The sequence below is a fragment of the Podarcis cretensis genome (genome assembly GCF_951804945.1).
Source record: "Podarcis cretensis genome assembly, chromosome: 15".
NCBI classification, from domain to species: domain Eukaryota; kingdom Metazoa; phylum Chordata; class Lepidosauria; order Squamata; family Lacertidae; genus Podarcis; species Podarcis cretensis.
The window spans coordinates 15,091,531-15,116,180 of NC_137185.1; the positions used below are offsets into that span (position 1 = coordinate 15,091,531).

The window sequence follows — 24,650 nt, forward strand, 5'->3', positions numbered from 1 at the left end:
ATTCACATCTTCATCGGTCACCTTGAGCCAATTACAACCTCTCGGTTGAACCTACCTCACAGGACTATTGTAAAGAAAAAAAGGTGCGAGGGAAGGGAATGTGTGTAACAGCTTCAACAGATAAATGGAATTTGAAAAAAATTAAGCTGTAAACTGCCTTCCTATCAGGGAAAAAGGCAGGATATAATACTAATATGATGATAATAATGATAATGATAATGATATAATAATAGTAAGTGTGAGAATGATCAGGAACATACCAGAGAGTAAATCCCATTGAACTCAATGGGACTTAGATCTGAGTAAAAATGCTTAGGATTTCAGTGTGAAGCTGCACAGTCTTTACCCATTTACCTGAGAGTAAGCTCCATTGAATACAGTGGGACTCACTGCTCTACAGTAGACAGTGTAAGGCTCCATTTACAATCAAGGAATAAACACGTTTCCGAAAAATGGCTCGCTGCTGAAGCCTTGCAATTTTAAGTGGATTGGCGACATTTTCCTTCAAGGCTTCATACACCAGCTTCACCATTTCCTTCAGTTGGTGCAGGAATTTTATTTTCAGTATAAACAGGACTCCATTTTTGCAGCTACTACACACACGCCACTTTTAATTGTTTTCCAAGACGTGGAGGGGAGGAAAAAGGGAAATCGTGACATTGTGGGATCAAAACAGAAACTGGGACTGCTTCTGTAATTTGGGACTGACCCTGGAAAACAGGGACACTTGGGAGGGTATGTGATTCGATCTGCCGAAGGTTGATATGGCTGAAGAACCGGTGGCCTTCCAGATCTTGCTGGACTGACTACAACTCCCACCATTCCCTGATCATGGGTCATGCCAGGGATGAGTGTCCCTTTAGTACCAAACGCCCCCTGAGTTTATACTCTGGCAAGGAGTGACTTGCAAGAAGCAACATGCAGCTTCTTTGCTCTCCCCCTGCACAAATCCTATAGAAGTGAGAAACCTTTCCCCTCCTGAAGCGAGAGGTGCGCCCCCACATAGCAGTCAAACATAGTCTTTCCGGGCATAGCTGCCCGGGGTGGAGTGCCTCCCCCCAGCCCAGTATCTCACTGGGTAAGGTTTGGTGCTCCCCTTCTGTGGGAAGTGGCAGCACAGCATGGCCCCTCCGAAGACCAGGAGGGCACTGGCTGCCCATCCCACGTACAGCGAGATGCCCAGCTCTCGCTTCAAGGCCTCGGGCACCAGGGGGTTGTAGAAATTGCTGACGATGGCGCTGGCAGACCAGGAGATGGGGACAAGCAGAGTCAGCCCGGCCAGGATGAACCCCCCACCGGCCACTGCCGAGACTCTCCCCTTGGCCTCCGGGTCCTCCACGCAGCGGGTGCACTCAGCTCCGGTGATGGCCACAAGCAGGGCCAGGGCAGAGATGGCGATGGAGACCACCACCAGGGCGCGGGCTGCCTGAAGGTCAGCGGGGAGGTCCAGCAGGGAGTCGTAAACCTTGCATTGCATCTGGCCGGTGCTCTCATAGACGCAGTTCATCCACAGCCCTTCCCAGAAGACCTGGGCCACGATGATGTTGGAGCCAATGAAGGCCGTCACCTTCCACATGGGCATGGCACAGGCCAAGATGGCGCCCAGGAAGCCCAGGACCGACAGCACCAGGCCTCCCATCTGCAAGGCCAAGACCGCCATCGTGCTCCCCCCTGCTGGGGAAACAGCACAGAGGGCGGTTAGGTTGGAAGCAGGAGCCTTGGGGTTGGGAGAATGCCAGATAAAGCTTCCCAAACTTTTCAAGGGCAGATTGAGGGGATTCTGAATACAGTAGAACCTCAGTTTTTGAACGTAATCAGTTCTGGAAGACCGATTGACTTCCAAAACATTCGAAAGCTGAAGCATGCATTTCCGGAAGCATTTCTGCCCAGAAAACTCTATACGGAAGCCATGTGGCACATTCAGATTCTGAAAAGCGTTCGAAAATCAAAGCAGTTACTTCTAGGTTTTTGGCGTTCAAAAGCCGAAACGTTTGACTTCCGAGATGCTTGAAAACTGAGGTTCCACTGTATATTGTCAGGAGCCAAAGTCAGGAGAAGGTCAGCCATAAAACACCCGGTTTCAGTGAAGTTGACTCTTTATTCAAAGAAGCTAAACAGCTCTGGCTGTTTACATGCACACACCTACCTACCTACCTACCTACAGAGCTTTTTTTCTGGGGGTACACAGGTACGCATGCCCCTAAACATTTTGTGAATCTTTGTACTTTTGTCCATTTACTGTATTTATTTTCCCCAATTTGAACTATAAAATGGTGATTTTCTTGAGTCAAAATGAGAGCACCCCTAAACATTTTTTTAGAAAAAAGCACTACATACATACATACATACACACACACACACAGACCGTACATATACAGTCATTTGAGCTCTGCCCCTTAGATACTTTTAGCTTATGAGATAGCATTTCAAGAAGGGCAATTTGCCAAACCCTAGAGCACCAGCAATCCAAATTATTAAAGGTTTTCCAGGATTCGGCAACACAGCCCCAGGCTGCCGCCGAGAGATGAATATTAAGTTATTTACTTCTCAGATCCCGCTCCATTTTTGTATACAGGTTCAAATTTGCCAGGTGGGAAGATGGAGCAATCATTTACTGAGTTATCAAAGAGATCTCAGCAAACACCTCCACCCCAAATGCAGCCGCCTTTGAGCAGGCCCACAGCCTGTTTTTCTGGCCGCCACACCTGGCAGGGAGTGGGTGCGAGGGGGTGTAGTTCAGGGGGTTGTAGCTCAGCTGCCGCCAGCCCTAGGAGACCAGTCTCGGCTTCCGGCTCAGAGAGGAGGAGGCCCAAGCGCTCCCATGGAGTCTGCATTGCATTGCCACCTCTTGAGCAAGAGTCTCCTTCTGTGGCGCTGGCCATGAGGGAGGAGTGCCTCCTTCCGCACCCTCTCTCTGTTTGCCCTCCCACCCAAGATGGCGGCCGATGTGAAGCCATGAGGCGGCCTGAGGCAAGGGACGGCCTGCCTGCCTCAGCCCTCGCATGGGAACAGTGTTGTTCAAAAACATCTGGTGTTCAAAAACATTTCCACCTAAGAAAGAAGCTGTAGGTGTAAGGAAAGAACCTGCTGTCACTCCAGAATGATGTTGCTAGACCAGGGGTCAGCAAACTTTTTCAGCAGGGGGCCGGTCCACTGTCCCTCAGACCTTGTGGAGGGCTGGACTATATTTTGAGGAAAAAAATAATGAACGGATTCCTATGTCCCACAAATAACCCAGAGATGCATTTTAAATAAAAGGACACATTCTACTAATGTAAAAACACGCTGATTCCCGGACCGACCGCGGTCCAGATTTAGAAGGCGATTGGGCCGGATCCGGCCCCCAGGCCTCAGTTTGCCTACCCATGTGCTAAACTGTGGCTCTCGCCATTTTCTCTGCTGTCTGCTGGGAGTCTTCAGAAGGCCGCAGGGCCCTGCAGATAGTATGGAACTGTTTATGTTGAAAGGATGGAGACAGACTAATATAGAGACTTGCCCGCCCCCCCTCCACACAGCTCCAAATGGCTTATATTTTATAGAAACATGGACTTCAGATCTATCTGTGTCCCCCGCTATAATGCTGAAGCAAGACATCCCAACCAGGATAAGACCGGCATCTGCAGACCATGCCCCATTGACTGATCAGGTTTTCTACTGTGAATGTTTAGCGCATCAAAAAGAGAGAGAAGGGGAGAAGAAAGTCAGAGAGAAAACATTTCCTTTCGAGCATTTGCTTTGCTTAAGTTTCTCATCTGGTCTGCTGATGGGGCTTGACTGGAATGTGTTCTCTCTCTCTCTCATAATGTTAGAACTCAAGGACATGTCATTAATCTGAATGCTGGAAGATTCAGTACAAATAAAGTCCTTCTTCACGCCACAAATAGTTAAACCATGGAACTCATTTCCACAGGAGGCTGCAGTCTGAAATCCTGCCCATCACTTTAGATAGTGCCAAGCTAGATGAGCTCATGACCTGATTCCATACAAGGCAGCTTCTGATGTTCCTCTGGGCTGTTTGCAAACTCAAAACTTCCCCTCTCCTTACTCAAGAGACCTATCTCAGCTCTTTACCTCTCAAAACCAGTTCTATCCCCACCCCTGGCACACACACATGCCCTGGTCTGGTATACGGTGTCTTCTTCCTCTTCCTTGGAATTACCAATGTGCCAACACAAAGGTGTCAGAGCAATCAGGTTACTAAAAGACTCGCCCACTTCCCTGCCTGCCCACCCGCTAAGCAGCCGGAAAGATGGTTCAGTCCTATTAGGAATATTTACCTGATGTTCTTGTTGCCCCACCTAACAGAAAGGATATCGTGGAGGTGGGGGAAGTAGCTACAAAATGATTGCGGAATAATAGATTTGTAGAGTTGGTAGGAACCTCAAGGGTAATCTAGTCCAACCCCCTGCAATATAATGCATTTTAATATTATTTACATGAATGTTGGCATTTTTTAACGTGCCCTTTCCCCTCATGTACACATTATTTGGTTGTGCAAAATTCAGAGAGCTGCAGATTTCAAAGGATGACTTTTTTGATTTGCAAAATGTTTCGGGAGAGCAAATCAGGCTCAACTTGAAATGCAAACCAAACCAAATTTCTCTGTGCCCTTAAGACACAAGCCAGTGTTTATTCATTCCCCCCCCCCCCTCAGGACTTCAAGGTTGTTAATGATCTAGCAAAAAACAACTGAAGAGAAATATATAAGGGTCAGTGATCGAAAACAATCCCTGAAAAAGGGGCACAAGAGCCCCCATAATTTATTTAATATTTATTTGTGACATTTATATCCCACCTATTTTCTCCAAGGAGCTCAGAGTGACTTACATGGTTCTCTTCCTCCTCATTTAATCCTCACAACAACCTTGCTAGGTAGATGAGGCTAAGAGTGAGTGACTGGCCCAAAGTGAGTTTCAGGGGTGATGGGGAATTTGAACCCTGGTCTTTCTCAGGTCCTACTGACACTCTAACCACTACACCACAGCTGGCTCCCTTAACAGGCTAAACATCACAGCCCCAAGAAGATGATAGAAGATCTTGCAACCGTTAATGAGAAAGTGAATCATTTTCCCCTCAGTGCAGAAATGATGTAAAGAAATTGCATGAAAGGAGTATGGTACGTGGAATGGAGAGGACGGAAATGTATGCTTCTTTTTTGTTATTTATTCAAAGCATTTCTAGGCTGCTGGATGGAATTTACAATCAAATAAAAGGCAATTTGAAAATGCAAAAATAAGATACTGAAACGCACACACGCACACACACCAGAATGCCTAACTTGAGATTCTCTATCTCTCTGTCTCTCTCCCACCTCTCTCCCCCTCTTCCTACTCGGGCATCCCTGATTCAGGCAGAGGCAGAATATGAAAAGTCTGGCTGTCAAAGGAGAGATCAGAGCATTGCTTGAGCCACGGAAAACAGGATAGTTGGATGTTACTGTAGCTGATGGGAGCACACAGCTCTGCTGGCTGGGGGCACTGATGGAAGGGTGCCACACTAAGAAGGCCAGCATAGGTCAAAACACCCACTTCCCCCAAAGGATACTGACTGAATAATGGGCTAGAGCCACTAACCAGAGGGAAAGAGGTTCAGAAATTGACCCGGAGCATCCTGAAGAGTCTCTGGAGGTCCCTAGCCCCAAATACAACGTTTCTGGCAGCGACTGATCCCCAAGGTTGCATCCTGTGAGCTTTGTGCCCAAGTGGGGATTTGAACCCTGGTCTCTCCCAGTTCCTAACCTGTCACTCTAACCACAACGCCACAATGCAGAGTCTTAGCACCCAAACTCTCACTGGCTTCCCCCTGCCACTCCACAGTTCCAAGCCAGGTAGCGAGATGCAGCTTCCAATCCTAGGCAAACCCAGAAATGCTCCTGGAACACAGAGACACACACAAACCCTTAACCCCCATCATCCTGGGGCTGTTAGTCCCATCCCTTTGTGGCTCTTGAGTCTCAAAGTCACAAGGAAGCTTCCCTCAAAAGCTGCAGTCCAGCTTAGAAATCTAACATCCGCCGGGTGGTTTGGAAGCTCACTCTGCTTCTGCAGCTCAAAGGCGGTGTGACGGAAGCCAGTTCCCGGCCTGCTTTGGGTAGGTGGGTGGTGGTCAACCTAGCCGCGTTCCCGTTTTAGGATTCGGTGGGCACAGCAAACAAAGGCCTGCTTCCAGAGTCAAGACACAAAGTGCAGGGGGTGGGAGAGAGACTCAGGCAGCGAAGGAGGGTCCCTCTCCATCTGCAGTAAAACCTACTCAGTCGCCTTCATGGTGGAAAGGTCCCTCAGGAGAAGGGGACGGTCCTTAGACGTAGTTACTGGCAGGCCCTGACCGCGCCGCCATGTACTTTGCTGAATACGACTTCTCACTTTTTGGAGGGCAGTTGCAGCACAGCAAGGCCCCGCCAATGATCAGGAGGCTGCTGGAGGCCCAGCCGATGAACAAGGAGGGCCCGAAATCCCGCCTCTGATTGTAGGCGAGCATGGGGTTGTAGAAGTCCTGGATGATGGCATGGGTGGTCCAGCAGAGGGGGATGAGAAGCAGGAATCCTGAGAGGATGAAGAAGACACCAGCCGCGATGATGACCCGGGCCTTGGGGGCTTCCTCTTCCACACAGTTGGTACACTTGCCGCCCAGGATGGCGAAGCAGGTGCCCACCACCGCCAGCACAATGGCGATGACCACCAGGGCTCGGCCGGCCTGGATGTCCTGTGGCAGGCCCAGGATGGCCTCGTACTGTGTGCACTGCATCTGCCCAGTGCTTTGCATCACGCAGTTCATCCACAGGCCCTCCCAGATGCGCTTGGAGAGCAGGATGTTGTCTTCCTGGGAGATGGCCACTTTCCACATGGGGAGAATGCAGCACACAAGTGAGCCCAGCCAGCCGATGATGGAAAGGGAGATGCCCAGGACTTGGATTCCCATGGAGGCCATGGCTTCTGGAACTTTGGTCTCCCCTGCTGCGCACCTGCAGCCGAATGGTGAACGGGAAGACTTGGGAGTGTAAGGCAGGTGGGGAAATTTGGGGAAATTATAGGCTGCAACAGTGGGTGGAGTTTCCTGGCTCCATCCTGGCTGAGAGGACCCAGAGGCTCAAACCTGTTCCCCGGGATTCCTCTGCATCATATAGGCTGGGATCGTTGCGGCACATCTGGGATGAGAGGGCTGAGTTTCCCTGTTCCTGTATCGCTTGGGGAAACCAGCCAGGGATAAGATGGGATGGGTGAAAGAGGCTGGCTGGATGCTGTTGAATACAAAAGGTGTTGCAGAGCTGGGGGAAGTTCAGAAAAGGGCATCCGGAATGATACAGAGATGGAGCCACTCCCATAGGTGTGAAGATTTTGCTGTGTTTGGGGCACCATAGTTCAGGGGAAAAGTGAGTGAGAGTTGGCAGGATAGACACTTATGAAATTATGCATGGCATGGGGAAAGTGACTCAAAGGGACCCAAAATGCCATCTAATCCAACCTCCTGCACTGCAGGATAGAGAAAAGTTTTTTCTCCCTCTTTCATAATGCTATAACTCATGAACATGCCATCAAGCTAAATGCTGGAAGATTCAGGCCAGAGAAAAGGAAGTCCTTCACGCCGCAAATAGTTAAACGATGGAATCACTTCCACGGGAGGCAGTGATGGCCACCAACTTGGATGGCTGTAAAAGAGGATTGGACAAATTCAATGCGGATAAGGTTATCAGTGACTCAATATCCATGATGGCTCTGCTCTGCTTACATGGTCAGAGGCATTAATGCTTCTGGATATGAGTTCCTGGAAATGCCAAGATGGGAGAGAGAGCTCTTGTGCTCAAATCCTGCGTGCAGGTTTCCCATTGGGGCATATGGCTGGCCACTGCAAGAACAGAATGCTGGATTAGATAGGCTTGATCCAGTGGTATCTTCTTATGTTCTTAGATTAACTTCTTGAATAGTTTGATTCGATGCATTCAGGTCTGAATCAAGACAACAGTTTCCTATCCCACTCCAGGGGCTGATTTACTCAGCAGTGCTAAGGTGATTCTCTTGGGATGTGAAGGTCCACTGGGTTCATTTTGCAAGTATTTCAGCTCTGGCTCTATTTTCCACCACATAGAAATGATTTCCGTTGTCACTAATTACAGCTGCTTCAAATGGTCTTTTTGCTGCTGTTTCGGCTCTGATCGACTTGCCACGGACTGTACCTGTTGCATGCCATTGCCATTTAATGCCAACCTTTGCCATTTTGCTTCCTTATCACCCATTTGTGCATAGAGATACACCTGACAATAGAGGAACGTGTTCCCTGCCTTAGGTAAAAGTGGGCTCTAATCCACAGGAAAGCTTCTGACAGGAGCCAGGTGTGTAGCTCAGGGAAAGATGATTTGCTTTCAGTAAGGAAAGTCCCAAAATTTATCTCCAGCTCAAAAAGAATCACGTAGGAGATGATGGAAAGGCGGAGGACTGCAGCTCTGTAACTGAGCTCCTGTTTTGCATGTTGCTAGTCAGTGTGAGCAATACTGAACTAGGTGGAAAGTTGGACTGCTTTCTACATTCCTGATTGGGAAGGACTGGTGCTCTGTGACAAAGCATCAGCTTCGCTTGCAAAAGCTCCCAGGTTCAATCAGGAAAAGCAGGAGCAATTGGATTACCAAGCAGGGTGGGACACAGCGTCTCCTTTGCATGCAAAGCGCCCAATCCCTGCTGGCATCTCCGAGCAGAACTGGGAAAAGACTCCCTAAGACCTTGGAGAGCTGCTGCCAGCCGGTATAGATAATATTGAGCCAGATGGACCAGTGGTTTCACTTGGCAAAAGGCAGCTTCCTGTGTTAAACCTTTAGTCAGAACAATGAGGACTGGAGCCTTGGGCTGTTTATAGAGGAAAGGCTGTAGTTCTGGCCGGTAGAGCATCTCCTCTGCATGCAAGAGGTCCTGGGTCCAATCCCTGCTGGCATCTCCAGGTAGAGCTGGGGAACAGACTCCCTGCCTAAAACCACAGAGAGACATTGCTGCTGCCAGCCAGTGTTATGAGAGCAAGCTATCTAGGTCAATGGCCCTCCCATTTCCATGCAGTCTGCTCCAGACATCGTCTTGTCCTCCTTGGAAGGCGTGAGGTCCACAAGCAGCAGGGCCACGCCCCTGCCACTGAAAGCACCAAACCGGTCTGGGCAGTGAATGTTACCAGACACACCGCACAACAGAAGCAGCAGCAGCCAGCAAGCCATCATCTCAGAGGTCTGTGGAAATAGAAGCCAGGGAACGTGGAGGGTGGCTCCACTCAAGGCAACCTGCTGCCATCCACTCCTTCCCTTGTAAACATCTTTAGGATCACAGCCCCAAAAGCGATGCGGTGAATCGGATAAGATCTCTTTAATCAAGTGACCGCCCTAATAAGGTTGAGCACATTGTTAAGCTCACAAGCGGAGTACTGGAAAGACACCCCCCCCCCGTATTCTCATAGGAGAAGGCTAGCATGGATCCACAGCTAGAGGCAGTAATGTTTTGGACATCAGCTGCTGGGAACTGCTACAAGGGGAGATGGTGCTTGTGCTCAGGTCCTGCTTGCGGGTTTCGAATCTGGGTCTCCACAGTCCTAGACCAACACTCTCATGCTCTAATTCTTCACATTTTCATGGAGCGACATAGACCAAGTAGATAACATTGGGGTGCGGGCTGCCCAATATCCCCACCCACCCTCTTTGGGCTGCCTGGTTGATGTTGACCCATGACAGGGCATTTTCAGTGGTGGCTCCCTGGTTCTGGAATGCTCTCCCTCGTGAGGTGCATCTGCCTCCCTCATTATTAACTTTCAGGTGGGATTTTTTTAAAAAAATATGTTTTACCCCGGCCTTGGCTGGCAGAAAGACACTGTCCCAGACAACACTGAAACTACCAGCTGAGTGAATGCAATTGTTTAAAGCTGTTTGCATGATGTTTCCAAACAATGTTGTTGTTGATCAGTTTCTTGCCCGTGGCTCCTTAGGGAGGAAGGGCGGGATGTACGTTGAATAGATGATGAAGATAAAGTAAAGGTAATGCATTCAGATGCCTGGCGAAAACAGTGTGTGGCTCACTCGGGGTGCATTAAGTGTGCAACACTCTGTTGGGGAGATTTATTTGCAAGAGGAAATGTGCGGGTGTTCCTTTTGAGAAGGCGAATTCTTAGGTATTCAAGGCATACTTATCTAGGAACATACTCTGGCAAAGGAATGTGAAGGGCAGGGGCCGAGAATGAAAAGTTCTTTGTCATGAAAGGTTGGACAAGGGCCAGCGAGGGATCTGCACAGCTTGTTGGCTTCCAGAGATCTCTGCCCGGCATTGCCCTCCATGCTTATGGCATGCAGGCGATGGAACTAAGAGCATAAGGAGAGCCTGCTGGATCAGGCCAGTGGCTCATCCAGTCCAGCATGCTCTTCTCACAGTGGCCATTTTCTCCGGGATGCTTGCAGGGCATCAGATTAGGTAAAGGTAAAGGGACCCCTGACCATTAGGTCCAGTCGTGGCCGACTGGGGTTGCGGCGCTCATCTCACTTTATTGGCCAAGGGAGCCGGCGTACAGCTTCCGGGTCATGTGGCCAGCATGACTAAGCCGCTTGAGGCGAACCAGAGCAGTGCACGGAAACGCCGTTTACCTTCCCGCCAGAGCGGTACCTATTTATCTACTTGCACTTTGACGTGCTTTCGAACTGCTAGGTTGGCAGGAGCAGGGACCAAGCAATGGGAGCTCACTCTGTTGCAGGGATTTGAACTGCTGACCTTCTGATCGGCAAGTCCTAGGCTCTGTGGTTTAACCCACAACGCCACCCGCATCCCATTGGGCATGAGGTTATCAAGGGCTATTAGTCATGATGGCTGTGCTCTGCCTTCACAGTTGGATGCAGCAATGCTTCTGAATCCCAGTTGCTGGAAACCATAGAAGGGGAGGGTGCTTTTGTGCTGGAATCCTGCTTGTGGGTTTCCCATTGGGGCATCTGATTGGCCCCTGTGAGAACAGGGTGCCGGACTAGATGGGCCATTGGCCTGTTCCAGCAAGCTCTTCTTACGTCTTTGTGGGCTGTTTGGGGAGGTTCCCTCTCCCTTAGGGGTTTATTTTCTAAATATTTGCAATACTTTTGCAAAACTGGAGGTTCATGCAAGCCTGCTGATACTTCCTTGCTTGGGCGGTTTAGTTTTGGCTCTGAGAACGAGTTAGCAGCTAGTAGTCATCATACACCAGTAATGGTGACACTGTTCTGAGAAGGCCCATGCCGTCAGTTCTGCTTGCAAAACCATAGCGCTGACCTAGTTATTCATTTCCGTCTGTTTGCGGAGTTCCCAAGGCCTTAGAACAGACCCTCTCCACAACTCAATATGTTTTCGAAAGTTCTGCAGCACTTGTCGAGCGTGAGCTGACTCGATCCAGGCAAAGTGGTTTGCAGTGCAGCTCAGGTCTTGCAAACACAGCATCTGAACAGCTTATCTTAGCAGCCAGGAAGATTGTCAACAGGAAATGTCACCAAAGGTGGAACTGTCCCACAAAAAACAAACTGGAGAGGTCAAAGCTCAGGAAAGGAGATTAATGTGTAAGGCCAGGTCACTGCCGTCACTTCCACCTGACCAAGGCTAAGTCAACCAGGACAGTGCCAGGCCTAAGAGCCAGCAGCAAATCAAGGATGATGGCTCAGGAAAACAAAAGTGGGATCTGAGTTGGAATATCCATAGATAAAGAAATGTAGAGCATCTGCTTTGCATTCAGAAGGACCCAGGTTCAATCCTCAGTGACATCTCATAATAGGGCTGGGGAAAAGATTCACTGTCTAAAACCTTGGAGAGCTGCTGCCAGTCAGTGCAGACAGTACTGAGTTAGATGGACCAAGGGTCTGTTGAAGTATATGGCAGATTTCTACAATCCTCTATAAAGCAGCCCTTGGTTTGGAACTGGAATCTTAGCTCGGTTGTTGAGCACCTCCTTTGCAGGCAGAAGGTGACAGATTCAATCGCTGGCATCTTCAGACAGGGCTGGGAGACCCTCCCTGGAGACACCCCTGCACCTGAAACCCCAGGGAGCAGCTGCCAGTCAGTGTAGACAGTACTGAGCTAGATGGACCCAAGGGTCTGACTTGGTAGTTCTCAGAACAAACAAAGACTACCTGAACACACAAAGGCTGATCTGGGGAGAAATGATACTGAGCAATCTATCAGCTGGATAGCTCAGTTGGTTCGAGCATGGTGCTGGTAATGCCAAGGTTGCAGGTTCAGTCCCCATAAGGGGCAGATGCATATTCCAGCATTGCAGGGGGTTGGACTTGATGATCCTCGGGGTCCCTTCCAACTCTATGAATCTATATGAGCATGTGGAAATACCCCTGTGGGGTGCCAGTCTCTCTCTGGTGGGATCCCAGCCTGTCTCAGGCAGCATTTGACCCAACCCACAACAGCTGGGCCCATGGCGCCGATGCCCAGAAACCTCTTCTTCCTTTGCAAAGGCAATCTGGGGTGCTTCAGGCAGACTGAAGGTTAGCCCCCTGTTTGCTGAGCCCCTGAAATGCCCAGCTGGGCCAGGACATGGCCGGGATGGGGAAATGGGGGGAGGTCCACTCACCTGCGGAGCTCTCTGCGGCCTCCAGCGAGCAAAGGATCCCAGGAGATGGCGGAGGGAGGGAGGGGACGGGAGGGAAGGGAAGGGGCGGCTGGCAGGGGTCTCTCCCTGGGCATGGAGTGGAGCTGCAGAGCGAGCTCCTTGAGAGGGGAAGGCAGGGCCAGGCAGGTCGCCAGGGGAGGCGGAGAAAGCCACAGGGGATCAAGAGCAGGTGTGCGGAATGTGTGCCTGGAATCAACAGCCCGTCCTGGAGGGAAGGGAAGGAGGCAGCTTTGGCTAAGGAGGCCCAGCGAGGACGTGAGTGCAACCAAAGACCTGCATGGCTGAGCTCCTGTTTCCCAACTCATCCTGCCTTGCAACAGTGAATCCTTGAGAAGAGTTTGGATTTGATATCCCGCTTTATCACTACCCGAAGGAGTCTCAAAGCAGCTAACATTCTCCTTTCCCTTCCTTCCCCACAACAAACACTATGTGAGGTGAGTGGGGCTGAGAGACCTCAGAGAAGTGTGACTGGCCCAAGGTCACCCAGCAGCTGCATGTGGAGGAGCGGAGACGCGAACCCAGTTCACCAGATTATGAGTCTACCACTCTTAACCACTACACCACACTGGCTCTCCTGTGAGAGAGGGGGGGGGGGGGAGAGAGAATGTCTGTGCACGCTCAGGAATTCCTGCAGCAGCTGTCACAGAGAGTAACTCCCACCCCAGATACCTCTTTGATTATTTTTTATTTTGTGACGGATATATTGCATTTATATCCCACTTTGTTCTCTAAGGAGCTCAAGGTGGCGTGCATGGTTCTCGCCCTCCTCGTTTAATTCCCACAACAGCCCTGTGAGGTGGATTAGGCTGAGAGGCAGTGACTGGCCCAAGGTCACCCAGTGATCTTCATGGCCAAGTCGGGGATTTGAACCCTGGTCTCTCCCAAGTCCTAGTCCAGCATTGTAACCACTGCACCAGGCTGGCTGAAATAATAATAATGGTGAAATAATAATAATAATAATAATAATAATAATAATAATAGTAATAATGATGTTTAGAAAATAGGTAAGAGCTGGGAACATGATAGATATTGTAACACACAGCCCAATCTCTGAGCAGCAAGAGAATCTAGGGGTTCCAGCACTTACTCAGACTTTGGTTTCTGTGGAATGAAGGTAGGTGGAGACTGTGGTGTCTTTAGGATTATACGGCTTTATTTACACATATATACAACCTGAGCATGGGATGGAAGGGCTCATACTTCCTCCTCCAGGAAGCCCACTTCTGACACCAGTGTTGCATGTTCCCCAATCTCTGAGCAGCAAGAGACTAGGTTCTAGCACCTATCCAGGTTCAGTTTCCTTGCAGGGGCGCCGACTTATAAAAAATATTGGGGGGGCGGGGGCCCATACCGACTTATAAAAAATATTGGGGGGGCCCAAGACCTCCAAACCGCTGCTGCTGGGGGAACGAAAGGGGCGAGCCCCGGGCTGCCCCGACCTTAAGTGAACCTGTGAGGGCCCGCCCTTTGCGGCAGCCGATTGGCTGCCGCCGTGGGCGGTGAATATTAATGAGCTAGGGGGAATCCCCGCTTCTCGCGGGGCTGACGCCAGCCCCGCGAGATTGTTGATGGGTCGAGAGCCCGCAACCCCACCCCCTCTCTAGATCGGGAGTGGCTTTGTTTTAACTCATTACTGAATGTATTTTAAAAGGTAACTATCGTCAAACAAGGAAAATAAAAAATACCAACATAATTTTGTGATTTTACAAAGCATAATATAACTAATAATTTTCTTAAATTATTGGGGGGGGCGGAGCCCCCCCAAACGAATTTTTGAGGGGGCTCAGGCCCCCTCAGGCCCCATGGAGTCGGCGCCTATGTTTCCTTGGGAAAAGGGTCAGCAGAGTCTGCAGTATCTTTCGGATTATATAGTTTTGTTTACACATATATACAACCTGAGCATAGGATGGAGGAACTCGCAGCATTAACATCCCAACTGATCTGCCCTCCCCATTAGAATTCCAGGGCAATCCCCAAGACATAGCTTTTGAAGGGTCATCCAGATTGACCCCCTCCCCCACTAAGCCTATAACATTATGTACAGCAGGGAGAAATCTCTCATATCCCTAGGATTCCAAAGGATGGCTGCATTTCAGGTTGCAAGTTATTTCACAAAACACAGATTTGCTAAGTTCGGCTTCGAATATGAGTGGGCTCAAATTTCTCCCCCATCCCTAGCAGTGACTTTCAGAAGTAGGGGAGGGCTCACCTTATAGCCCACATGGCCACTCCCCCAAAGAGAGTCCCAAAATGCCAGCAGATGTGTTGATTCTTGGTAACTACACCCACCCACCCCAAATAGCAGGTGGGCCCACCAGGAGGTCTGCTGCATACATACAATATTGGGACAGGGCTTTTAGTGTGGTAGCACCTGCCCTCTGGAATGCCATGCAGACAAGTTCTTATTGTCTTTCTGGGGTCTATTCAAGACATTCCTCTTCCAACAAACCTTTTCAGTGGGGATTCTTTATCCCAGTCTGAACTCGTATTCAATTTGAAATTGTTCTCGTATATAGAATTGTCTTAATCTGATATATGTTTTTGTGTGTGCGTGTGTGTATGAAAATGTTTTAATTGCCTTTATACATAAAATTGTTTTATATATGTTTTATTTTTGAGAGTTTTTCATTGTTGAGGTGCTCCAGGATGTTTCACAGGAAGTGATTCACAAACAGAAACAAACAAACAGGATAATACCCAAATCAATTCAAATCTTTATTGCTGTGGTCAGTGAGCAGGACCAAGCATCATATCCAATGTGTTCAGACCAGCTGACAGTCATAAAATTGTAAACCTTTCCCCTACTTCCTCTTTGATAAGCTGTTTCAAACCAACTTGAAAGCCTTGTTATCTCCCCAACCATTTGCCAGAGCATGGAGGGTTTCTCAGTTACCCCACTTTGGCAGAATGTTATTGCTCCTCCTCAGTAAAAACGTCTTGAACTTGCTTTCCCAAATACCCCTTTTCTAGTAAATGACAAAAATTGCTACTTGAGCATGTAAGGTAAAGGTAAAGGGACCCCTGACCATTAGGCCCAGTCGTGACCAACTCTGGGGTTGTGGCGCTCATCTCGCTTTACTGGCTGAGGGAGCCGGCGTACAGCTTCCGGGTCATGTGGCCAGCATGACTAAGCCGCTTCTGGTGAACCAGAGCAGCGCACAGAAATGCCATTTACCTTCCCGCCGGAGCAGTACCTATTTATCTACTTGCACTTTAACGTGCTTTCGAACTGCTAGGTTGGCAGGAGCAGGGACCAAGCAACGGGAGCTCATCCCGTTGCGGGGATTCGAACCGCCAACCTTCTGATTGGCAAGTCCTAGGCTCTGTGGTTTAACCCACAGCGCCACCCGCGTCCCACTTGAGCATGTAAAGGGTGCCCTAATTGTTTGTTTAGTGACCCAGAGTTCTGTGGTGGCAATGGATTGCCATGCTGTGATGCCCTGAGATCATTTAAGCTCGCTGATGACTTCTGGGGTTTTCCTGCCCTCTTTCTCCTAGGCTTCTTTACCAGTAAGGGAAATTACTCTCTAGATAAAGCCAAACACACAAGGTGTGTCCACATGATATCTTTAACAAGTGTACAATCTGTGCGCCTTTGTATACACTAGTTGAACCAACACCTGTACAGTTATTCCCAGGTAATCGTCAATGAGTGTAGTGTCTGTGGTCCTCCGTAATCAACAGCTGAGCTGTACAACGATTCCGCACCCTTTCACACAAAAGCTTGCAGATGTGTAGAGAGACGGCCTGTCCAGTGTCCACAAGTGAACAGGCCTACACACAAACATGCTTTTCCTTCCAGGCACGCTTTTTCCGCAGACATCTTTCACTGGGTTGCTTTCTGCAGACCTGCCCATTTGGGTCTCCACCTCCCATAGTTACCTCCCTCCCTCAGTCCCCACATGTCACAGAACCACAGCTGGTGAGGAACACACACGGCCACGTGGGGGCTGTTTGTTCTAATTGATGCTTGTCCACATGAATTCTCGTGGGGTTCAGGGAGGTGAACCAGAACGTCCCTCTCTCTGTCCCAGCGCCTGTCTCTCTGCCATCGTTCTTAAGCAACAGCAAATCAGCCGTTACGGAAGAGTGATATGTGCAATGTTTGCAAACCAGTGCTCTAGTGAAGAAATTCGAAACCCAGGAGCAGCCGTCATGACTCAGGTCCTGGCTCTCTCATCTCCCAAATATGATACGTGAGAGGAGCAGCGTTCAGAAAGTCCCGTTGGGAAAACGGTGAAGTGAAACCAGGTGGGGCCTCCAGATTTCAAGAGAGGGAATGTCTTGGGTCACATTCATACTACAGATTTAAAGCCCCCTTAAAGCACTTTAACATAAAGGAAAAAGAGACTCCCCTAGGAGGAAAGGTTGCAGCGGTTAGTACTTTTTAGCATACAGAAAAGACAAGTACTGTATGAGGCAGCATGATAGAAGCTTATAAAATGAGAGAAGCTTATAAAATTAAGCATGGCATGGCCAATGAAGCTGAATGTTGGAAGATTCAAGACAGATAAAAGAAGGGACTTCTTCACACATTGCATAGTTAATCTATGGAACTCATTCCCACAGGGGCCAGCGATAGTCACCAACTTGGATGGCTTTAAAAGAGGACTGGACAAATTCATAGAGGGTCATAGGGCTACCAGCAGCTACTAGTTATGACAGCTGTGCTCTGCCTTGGCAGTCAGAAGCAGGTGAATCCCAGTTATTGGAAACCACGGGAGCAGACAGGGCTCTTGTGCTCGGGTCCTGCTTGAGAGTTTCCTACGGTCATCTGGTTGGCCACTGTGAGAAGAGGATGCTGGACTAGATGGGCCACTGGCCTGATCCAGAAGGCTGTTCTTAACAGTCATGGAGAATCTTGGGAACTGTAGTTTGGATACTGGGAACTGTAGGTCTGTGAAGTCGGCACACTTAACAAACTGCAGCTCCTGGGATTCTTCAGAGGAAGCCATACCTGCTAAAGGTATGGTGTGGATGTGACCTTAGTCTGAAGCAGCAATAAGCCACCGAGAGTCCTGTAAGCGCCAACAAGATGTTGCAGCGCGGGCACTTGGGAAAGGATAGGATCACTTTAGCCTCATTTGTGCTTCTCTCCCCATCCTTTCTGGAATTCCCTAAGGCCCCATTGGTGTCTTCTAAATTTACAGAGCAAGAATTCACCACCTCGGAGGAGGTTAGTTTATAAGAGACCTATGCTAAGCACGCACTTGCTCAGCAGCGTTCAGAAGCATCTCACAAGATGCTTGTTTATTGGGGCCATCAAGGTGGGACTTTCGGGCAAAGGTTGGGGCCTCTGTTCAGCAGACTGAGAATGAGCCCCCCCCCCCCCATACAATTACTGCATTTGGAAGCTTTACTTATTTATGCATTTATTCAATTTTTTAAAATGATACTGCTTCAAATAATTACAATAAAAGATACAATGGCGGCAATTAAAATGCAAGTAACGTCCAATGCAGTTACCTTGAAAACCTGATTAAGAATAAGATTAAGAAACCACCACTGCATATCTCTCAAATAAAAACAGAGCCATGTAGAAAAAAGGAAGAGTCAGAGTCCAGGAAAGCTTGGGTAAACATACAAGTTTGTAAGAAGTGTTTAAAGGTCGTGACTGTCTCCGCCTCATGCCCCACTCAAGGGTGGGCGTTCCAGAGGGGTGTGTGCGGTGACTGAGGAGACCTGCTTCAGTGTTACCACTGAGGAATGATCCTCAGGTCACGAAACAACCGCAGGGTCTCCTCTGGAGACCTAAGGGCACATCCACTCCATAGACTTAAACTGGCCTAACAGTCAATCCTTCTTCCCAGGCAACTCTGAGAATTGTAGGCCTGTGAGGGAGATAGAAATCCCCTGGCAATTCCTAGCACCCACAGCAAACTATAGTTCCCAGGATTCCTTGAGGGAAACCATAACTGTTCAAGTGGTATACAATTGATATAAATATATAGCGGAAAAACAATATAATTCAGGTGGTTAGGAAGGCCCAACAGAGACTCCATTTTTTCAGGGTCTTGCGAAAGAGCAATGTTAAACAACAATTGATGATCTCCTTCTACCTGTCCACAATAGAAAGTGTCCTCTCATATTGTATCACAGTGTGGTACGTTGGCTTGACAGTCATGGACAGAAAGTCTCTACAGAGGGTGGTGAACACAGCACATGATATCATGGGCTGTCCCCTGAGCCCGCTAGATGACATCGCAAGGTATCGTTGCCTTAGGAGAGCGAGAAATATTATCAGGGATGATTCACACCCCAGCCAGCGCCTCTTTAATCTTCTACCCTTGGGCAGGAGATATAGAAGCATAATCAGTCGTACAAACAGGCAGGGGGGAGGGCAGGAGGCTCGGTTAATTTCATTGTATACAGGTTGGACATTGACAATAAAGATATTATTATTATTATTATTATTATTATTATTATTATTAAGTGAAGCCATACACCATCTAAAGAGAGGGGGCCCATAAGACCGTTAAGTCCCAAGTCTAAGATCACTGCATACATGGGTCTGACAAAGACCCATCCCAACCAACCAGAACCACAACACCCAGCTGGTAATCATTGGTCCACCAGAAAAGGGCCAGGGTCCAGTTTGGCCCATGAATTAATTGTATTGAATTCCCACACATGACATAATATATCAGGCTCTGTGGGTGAGCAGACCCTCCAAGCATCCCTGTTTTCTAGGGACACTCCCAGATTCATCCCAGTTTCTGATTTGATGTCAGAATGTCCCGCTTTCTCTTAGGACACCCCTATTTTTACCAGAGACATGTTGGAGGGTATGGCAGGATGTCCCTATTTTCATCAGAGAAATGCTGGAGGGTATGAACTAGGACGTCCCTATTTTCATCCGATAAATATTGGCTGAAAAACACCTTTGCCTTATTTAGAAAACTATCTCTTATGCCCCAGACTGTAAAAGGTTTTTTATAAGGTATCGCTCTGCCTTTCCATAAAACTCTGGGCTGTGTGATGCGGAGGGCGAAACTCACTCACTTCCTGGTTCCCCACCTCCAACAAGTTGGCGTGGGGCGAGGGAATGGTTTCAGCCTCGTAAGAAAAATGGACATGGTTCATCGCCTCCTCTCTGTTTCCTGGTCCTAAAGAGGCAACAAAGCTATAGAGAAACCAAACTGTTGATAAGAAACCGCCTGGGAATATGTACTCAAGGGTAGAATAAAAGCAACTGTAAACAAACCGTCTTTGCTCGGGCTGCTTGGTTAAACAAGGCTGCTGCAGAGGTCATCGGCACTTACATAAACTCCAGGGCAGAGCAGGCTTGTGGTCCAGGATGCTTGACTCCAAGAATGGTCAGCCAGTTGTCTCTTAGAGCTGGGGATGGACCATAGATCACCTAGTTTCTTTCCCATGGCTACTAGCCACAATGGCTATGTCCTCCCTCCATTGTCAAAGCAGGCATGCCTCTGAATATGAACTGGGAATCACAAGGAGGGAGAATTGCTGTTGTGCTCAGGTCACGCTTGTGGGCTTCTCATTGGGGCATCTGGTTGGTTGTCGCGAGGGCAGGATGCTGGACTAGATGGGCCACTGGCCTGATCCAGCAGCTGCTTCTTATATTCCTATGCATTCCATCATACATCTGTTCTATCTCAGTTTTTAGGCACTTAAAAAAAAATGTAAATTGTCTTGTGCTCATCTCGAGGTGGCAACTTCCCTTCTCCTTGGGGAGTTGGAAATGCAGCTTAATAAAAGAAAAAGAAATCTGCACCCCAATGTGGAGATCTGAAGATTGGGGGAAATCTTAGAGAAACTAAAATGGACAGATTTTGCCCATCCATACCTGGGCCTTGAACCTGGAACCTCTTGCATGCCAAGCAGGCACCCTATTCAGGGCAACTGTGGTCCTTTACCATAGCATGCATGGAGGGGGGGGGACACCCATACTGCTGCGACCCTATTCTGTGATATGTGGTTGCTGTTCCAGGATTTTTCTGCCACTGCAAATGCTCCCTAGGTGTGGTGTGTGAAGGGAAAACTTTTCTGCGACTGCATCCCATGGACTGAGGGGTCAGCTGGTATTATGGAGGAGTTTTGTGGCACCCATTTGGGGTGAGCGTCCATAAAGGTGTCTCATTCCCCAGGCTTTCTATAATCAGGGATTATATGTGTGCATGAGATTTCCAGCCTTTGGGAAATTCCCTTGGCAGCTCTGATGCCCTTCGGTGAGTGAGTCAATCAGAGACTGACTTCTGACCAGTTTAGTTTTTTTTAAAAAAGAAAGTATCACTATACATGTGGGTGTGCATATGATGTAAATATGGACCTTTATTTATTGACCATCTATTAAGGTCATATGCTTTGAAATCTTATTGAGTCCAACGGTTTAATGTTTAAAGGCAGGGCAGGGAATACCTCTGAGCCTCCAGATATAACTTGCATGAGCAATAGCAGGGGATGGTGAGAGATGGAGTCCAGCAACATCTGGAGGTTCCCCATCCTTGTGCGAAAGGATCTCTCAGTGCAACAGGCTCTTTAGGACAGACGAAAAGAGGATGAAGCTGGCAATATATATACAGTGGTACCTCGGGTTACATACGCTTCAGGTTACAGATGCTTCAGGTTACAGACTCTGCTAACCCAGAAATAGTACCTCAGGTTAAGAACTTTGCTTCAGGATGAAAACAGAAATCACTGCCATAGGGCGGCAGTGGGAGGCCCCATTAGCTAAAGTGGTACCTAGTTTTGGTACCACTAGTGGTAACCAGTTTCAGGTTAAGAACGGACCTCCAGAACGAATTAAGTTCTTAACCCGAGTACCAGGGATGGGGGAACTTTTCAAACTCAAGGGGAACATCCCCCTGTAGGACACTTTCCATAGTCACATGCCCATGTTGGGTATGATCACTAGAGGCAAATGTAGGCAGAACAACGGGTGCAACTCTTAATGTTATATTGTCCGCAACGGTCCAGCCAGACAAAATCAGAGGTTTCTGCATCTCTCCATCGTCTATCTGGGCAAACAGGAGCTATGATTACAGTTCAAGGATGCATCCTAGCCTGGAAAAGGTGCTCAAGGGGAGCATGAAACAGGGCAGGTGAGGTAGTGGGCATGGAGAGAGTCCCGCAGACCAGAAAGAGAAGCATGGAAGGCCAGCTTTGGCCCACGGGCCTCAGGTTCCCCACCTCTGATTTATATAGGAAGCCGAGATGAGTGAGGGGCTTCCTACTGCCTGCCAATGGCCGATGTGGCACCTCTCTCTATTTGCACCCATGTCTGAAGAGGGCTTCAAGTTGCTTGTCTTATAGCACAAGGCAAAAGGCGCCCCTGATAGCAGCTCTGGGAGCCACATAACAACATGAATCAGCCCAGAAGCACACCTTTAGCAACATCCACTTTCAAGCTGAGGTTCAACAAAGGAAGACCCACAGATAGAGAGCCCCCCCCCACAGGTATGGCCTCTGCCTTCTGCTACAAATGGGTCCTGCCCTCGCCTGCTAGCCAGATCGTCACGGCAAGCAACCAGCTGGAATTCAGGGCCCGTTTCCAGCTTTGCCCTCCTTAGCAAAGCGCCATCTTTCATGCATGCCATTTCTACAAACAAACAAACGCAGAAAGAGGATGTTCACAGCATGGAAAGGGCATGTTGAGAGTCCGTTAGGGACGCCACACCCCTGCCTGAGCTAACACACCCCGCCCTGGCTGCAGAACTGTTATAAATCAACCCTGATGAGCTTGGGTTCCTCAAAGGCTCTGCCCGAAACCAAGCGAGCGACAGGCCGCCACCGCGACACTGTGCTTGGAGAAACAGCGACTGACTCCGCAGCGGCAACAACATGTCGATGGGCCTGGAGATCGGGGGCATCTCCCTCTCTTTCTTGGGCTGGGTGGGCTCCATCTTGTGCTGCGGGCTACCCATGTGGAGAGTCACCGCCTTCCTTGGCTACAACATCGTCACCTCTCAGTTCACCTGGGAGGGCCTGTGGATGAGCTGCGTGGTCCAGAGCACCGGCCAGATGCAATGCAAGGTCTACGACTCCATGCTGGCTTTGGGGGCAGACATCCAAGCCGCCCGAGCCCTGATAGTCATCGCCATTGTCCTTGGGGCATTCGGGGTGCTCCTCTTCCTTACTGGGGCTCAGTGCACCCGCTGCATCGAGGAAGAGTCTGTAAAGGCCAAAGTCACCATTGTCTCCGGGGCAATCTTCCTGCTGGCCGGCGTTGTGACCCTCATCCCGGTCTGCTGGTCGGCCAACACAATCATCCGCGAATTCTACAACGTTTTGGTTCCCGAACCCCAGAAGCGAGAGCTGGGAGCGGCTCTCTACATCGGCTGGGCAGCCGCCTCCTTGTTTCTCTTTGGGGGCGCCTTGCTCTGCTGCTCCTGCCCCCCCAAGGAGGACAAGTACAGACCCACCAATGTGGCTTACACTGCAGCACCCAGGTCAATAGCAACCAGCTACGACAAGAAGAACTATGTGTGAAGTGGGAGGGCAGCCCTGTTCGAGGGTGAAGTTGGAGGTGCCCACCCGGACTCTCCTGACCCTCACCTTTGCTTCCTCCAGGAAAGAGCAGCCGCTGAGAGGGAGAATAGATGTTCAGAGACTTTGCTCAGCTTGCCCTTTAGGGACTGGACTTGCGCCTGAGGACCTGAAAGTCATCCTTGGTAGAGGAATGGACTTGGCTGCCTCCGTCGTCCTCTCCTTTTTTGTGTGGACGTTGTTTGCCTTTGAGCTGAACACTCCTTGCTTCCCTTATTGGACTTTGACCCAACACCTGGCAGACTGAACCCCCAAACCCCATGGCTCAAACTTTGCCTCTCGTCCCCATCATGGGGCCAGGACATAACCGCCGACGGTTTGTATAGGCCTGGGAGATTCCTCGCAGATGGCCTGCCTCATGCCGTTCCAGCCTTGTGTTAAGCCTCCATTTTCTCTACTATGGATTGTTTTGTGTGGGTTTGGGTTTTTTTGTTTTCCATGGAGGGGTAACTTGAGAAACCAATCAAGGGGTGGGGGAGGGCTGTGATAATTTTCTGGCGCAGAAAGAGACCCCCCCCCCGAGTCTGTTCCTGAGCCAATATGCGTTGGGAAATGGTCCAATGAAAGTCGGCAGTTGTTAAGAAAACAGGCTTTGAGAAGATAAAATGACCACTTTGGGGAGGGCACAGAAGGAGGCTGAACCGGTCTCAAAAACGGCCAGTCTTTTTCCGTCAGCAAAATGGCAGAAGGTTAGTGGCTGCAGACCTCTTCCTCTCTCTTTACCCTTCAGGGACTAGTTTGGAAAGAGTCCACGCTCCCATCTCTTGCCCCAAGGCAATGAAGAGAAATCCAAGAGAAAACAAACAGTCCTGCTGAAGAAAAGCAGTTGCTATGAGGCAAAAAACCAAACCAAAACAAAAAGAGAGAGGCTGCGTCTGAGCACCTGAGGCATTTTCTTCAGGCGGGGAAGCTTGCTGTAGGTAGCTGAGCTGAGGGGTAAAGATGGCCGACAGCCTTTGCCTCGTCACACCCTCCTGCCCTTTGGAGTGAGTTCCCTTCGGCCGCAAGGGAACAAGTGGCCCAGCAAGTCTGGCTCCTTGAGGATGCCCAGCGGTGGTCACCATCTGCCACCAATGGCAGCTTAAGCCAAGTAAAATTCACCTTGACTTGCAGTGGATCCGTGTCACCTTTTTCTCCTCAACCCTCCTCTGGAAAGGAGACACAATGTTGGTGGTGGTGAACTTTGTTACACATGCAAGAACGCAATTTTGCTTCCCTCTTTTGCTAAGTTGTGATATGCTAAGTTATGTGGTATTTTCTGTCTCTCTTTCATCCCCCATCCCACTTTCTTTGCGCCAATAAAACTCTGGTGTACTTGACAATCCAGGACTGGCAAATTCCATTCTTCCAGAAACGGCAAGTTGGGCTGGCCACATTTCCAGAGCTCCCCTGTTGTTCTTTTGCTCCAACTTTGTTTTACTGTTATTATTGCTGTTGCTGCTGTTGTCATTGTGTTTATTAATTGGGTTTCTTTGCTGCCCTCCACTGTGAGATCCCATAGCGAAAAAGAAATTAAAACCAGTAATAAGAGTTTAAAATCAGAAGAAAATGGTGGGTCT

The 24,650-nt window shown here is 49.2% G+C and overlaps 1 protein-coding gene and 2 pseudogenes across 5 annotated transcripts; 1 reads left to right on the plus strand and 2 right to left on the minus strand.

Moving 5' to 3' along the window:
- Nucleotides 1–541: 541 nt before the first annotated feature.
- Nucleotides 542–12,666, minus strand: LOC307204469 (claudin-4 pseudogene; annotated as a pseudogene). 3 transcript variants are annotated; one of them, XR_013843933.1, is made up of 3 exons: nucleotides 12,547–12,652; nucleotides 4,278–4,405; nucleotides 542–1,674 (listed from the first exon to the last, which is right to left on the minus strand). The product of XR_013843933.1 is annotated as a claudin-4 pseudogene (transcript). The 3 variants fall into 3 exon arrangements; XR_013843932.1 differs by lacking the exon at nucleotides 4,278–4,405 and having other exon boundaries at nucleotides 12,547–12,666; XR_013843934.1 differs by lacking the exon at nucleotides 4,278–4,405 and having other exon boundaries at nucleotides 542–1,671; nucleotides 12,547–12,651.
- On the minus strand, nucleotides 5,144–7,153 carry LOC307204471 (claudin-4 pseudogene; annotated as a pseudogene). The gene has a single exon. The product of its transcript is annotated as a claudin-4 pseudogene (transcript).
- A 9,610-nt stretch (nucleotides 12,667–22,276) lies between the features above and the next one.
- Nucleotides 22,277–24,413, plus strand: LOC307204499 (claudin-3-like). The gene has a single exon (XM_079956077.1). It carries the CDS (start codon nucleotides 22,387–22,389, stop codon nucleotides 23,032–23,034), a length of 648 nt encoding a protein of 215 aa, XP_079812203.1. The 5' UTR covers nucleotides 22,277–22,386; the 3' UTR covers nucleotides 23,035–24,413.
- The last annotated feature ends 237 nt before the right edge of the window (nucleotides 24,414–24,650 follow it).

Bases quoted from the DNA above. Each gene is read 5' to 3' on its own strand.
- LOC307204499 (XM_079956077.1), top strand. From the start codon at position 22,387: ATGTCGATGGGCCTGGAGATCGGGGGCATCTCCCTCTCTTTCTTGGGC.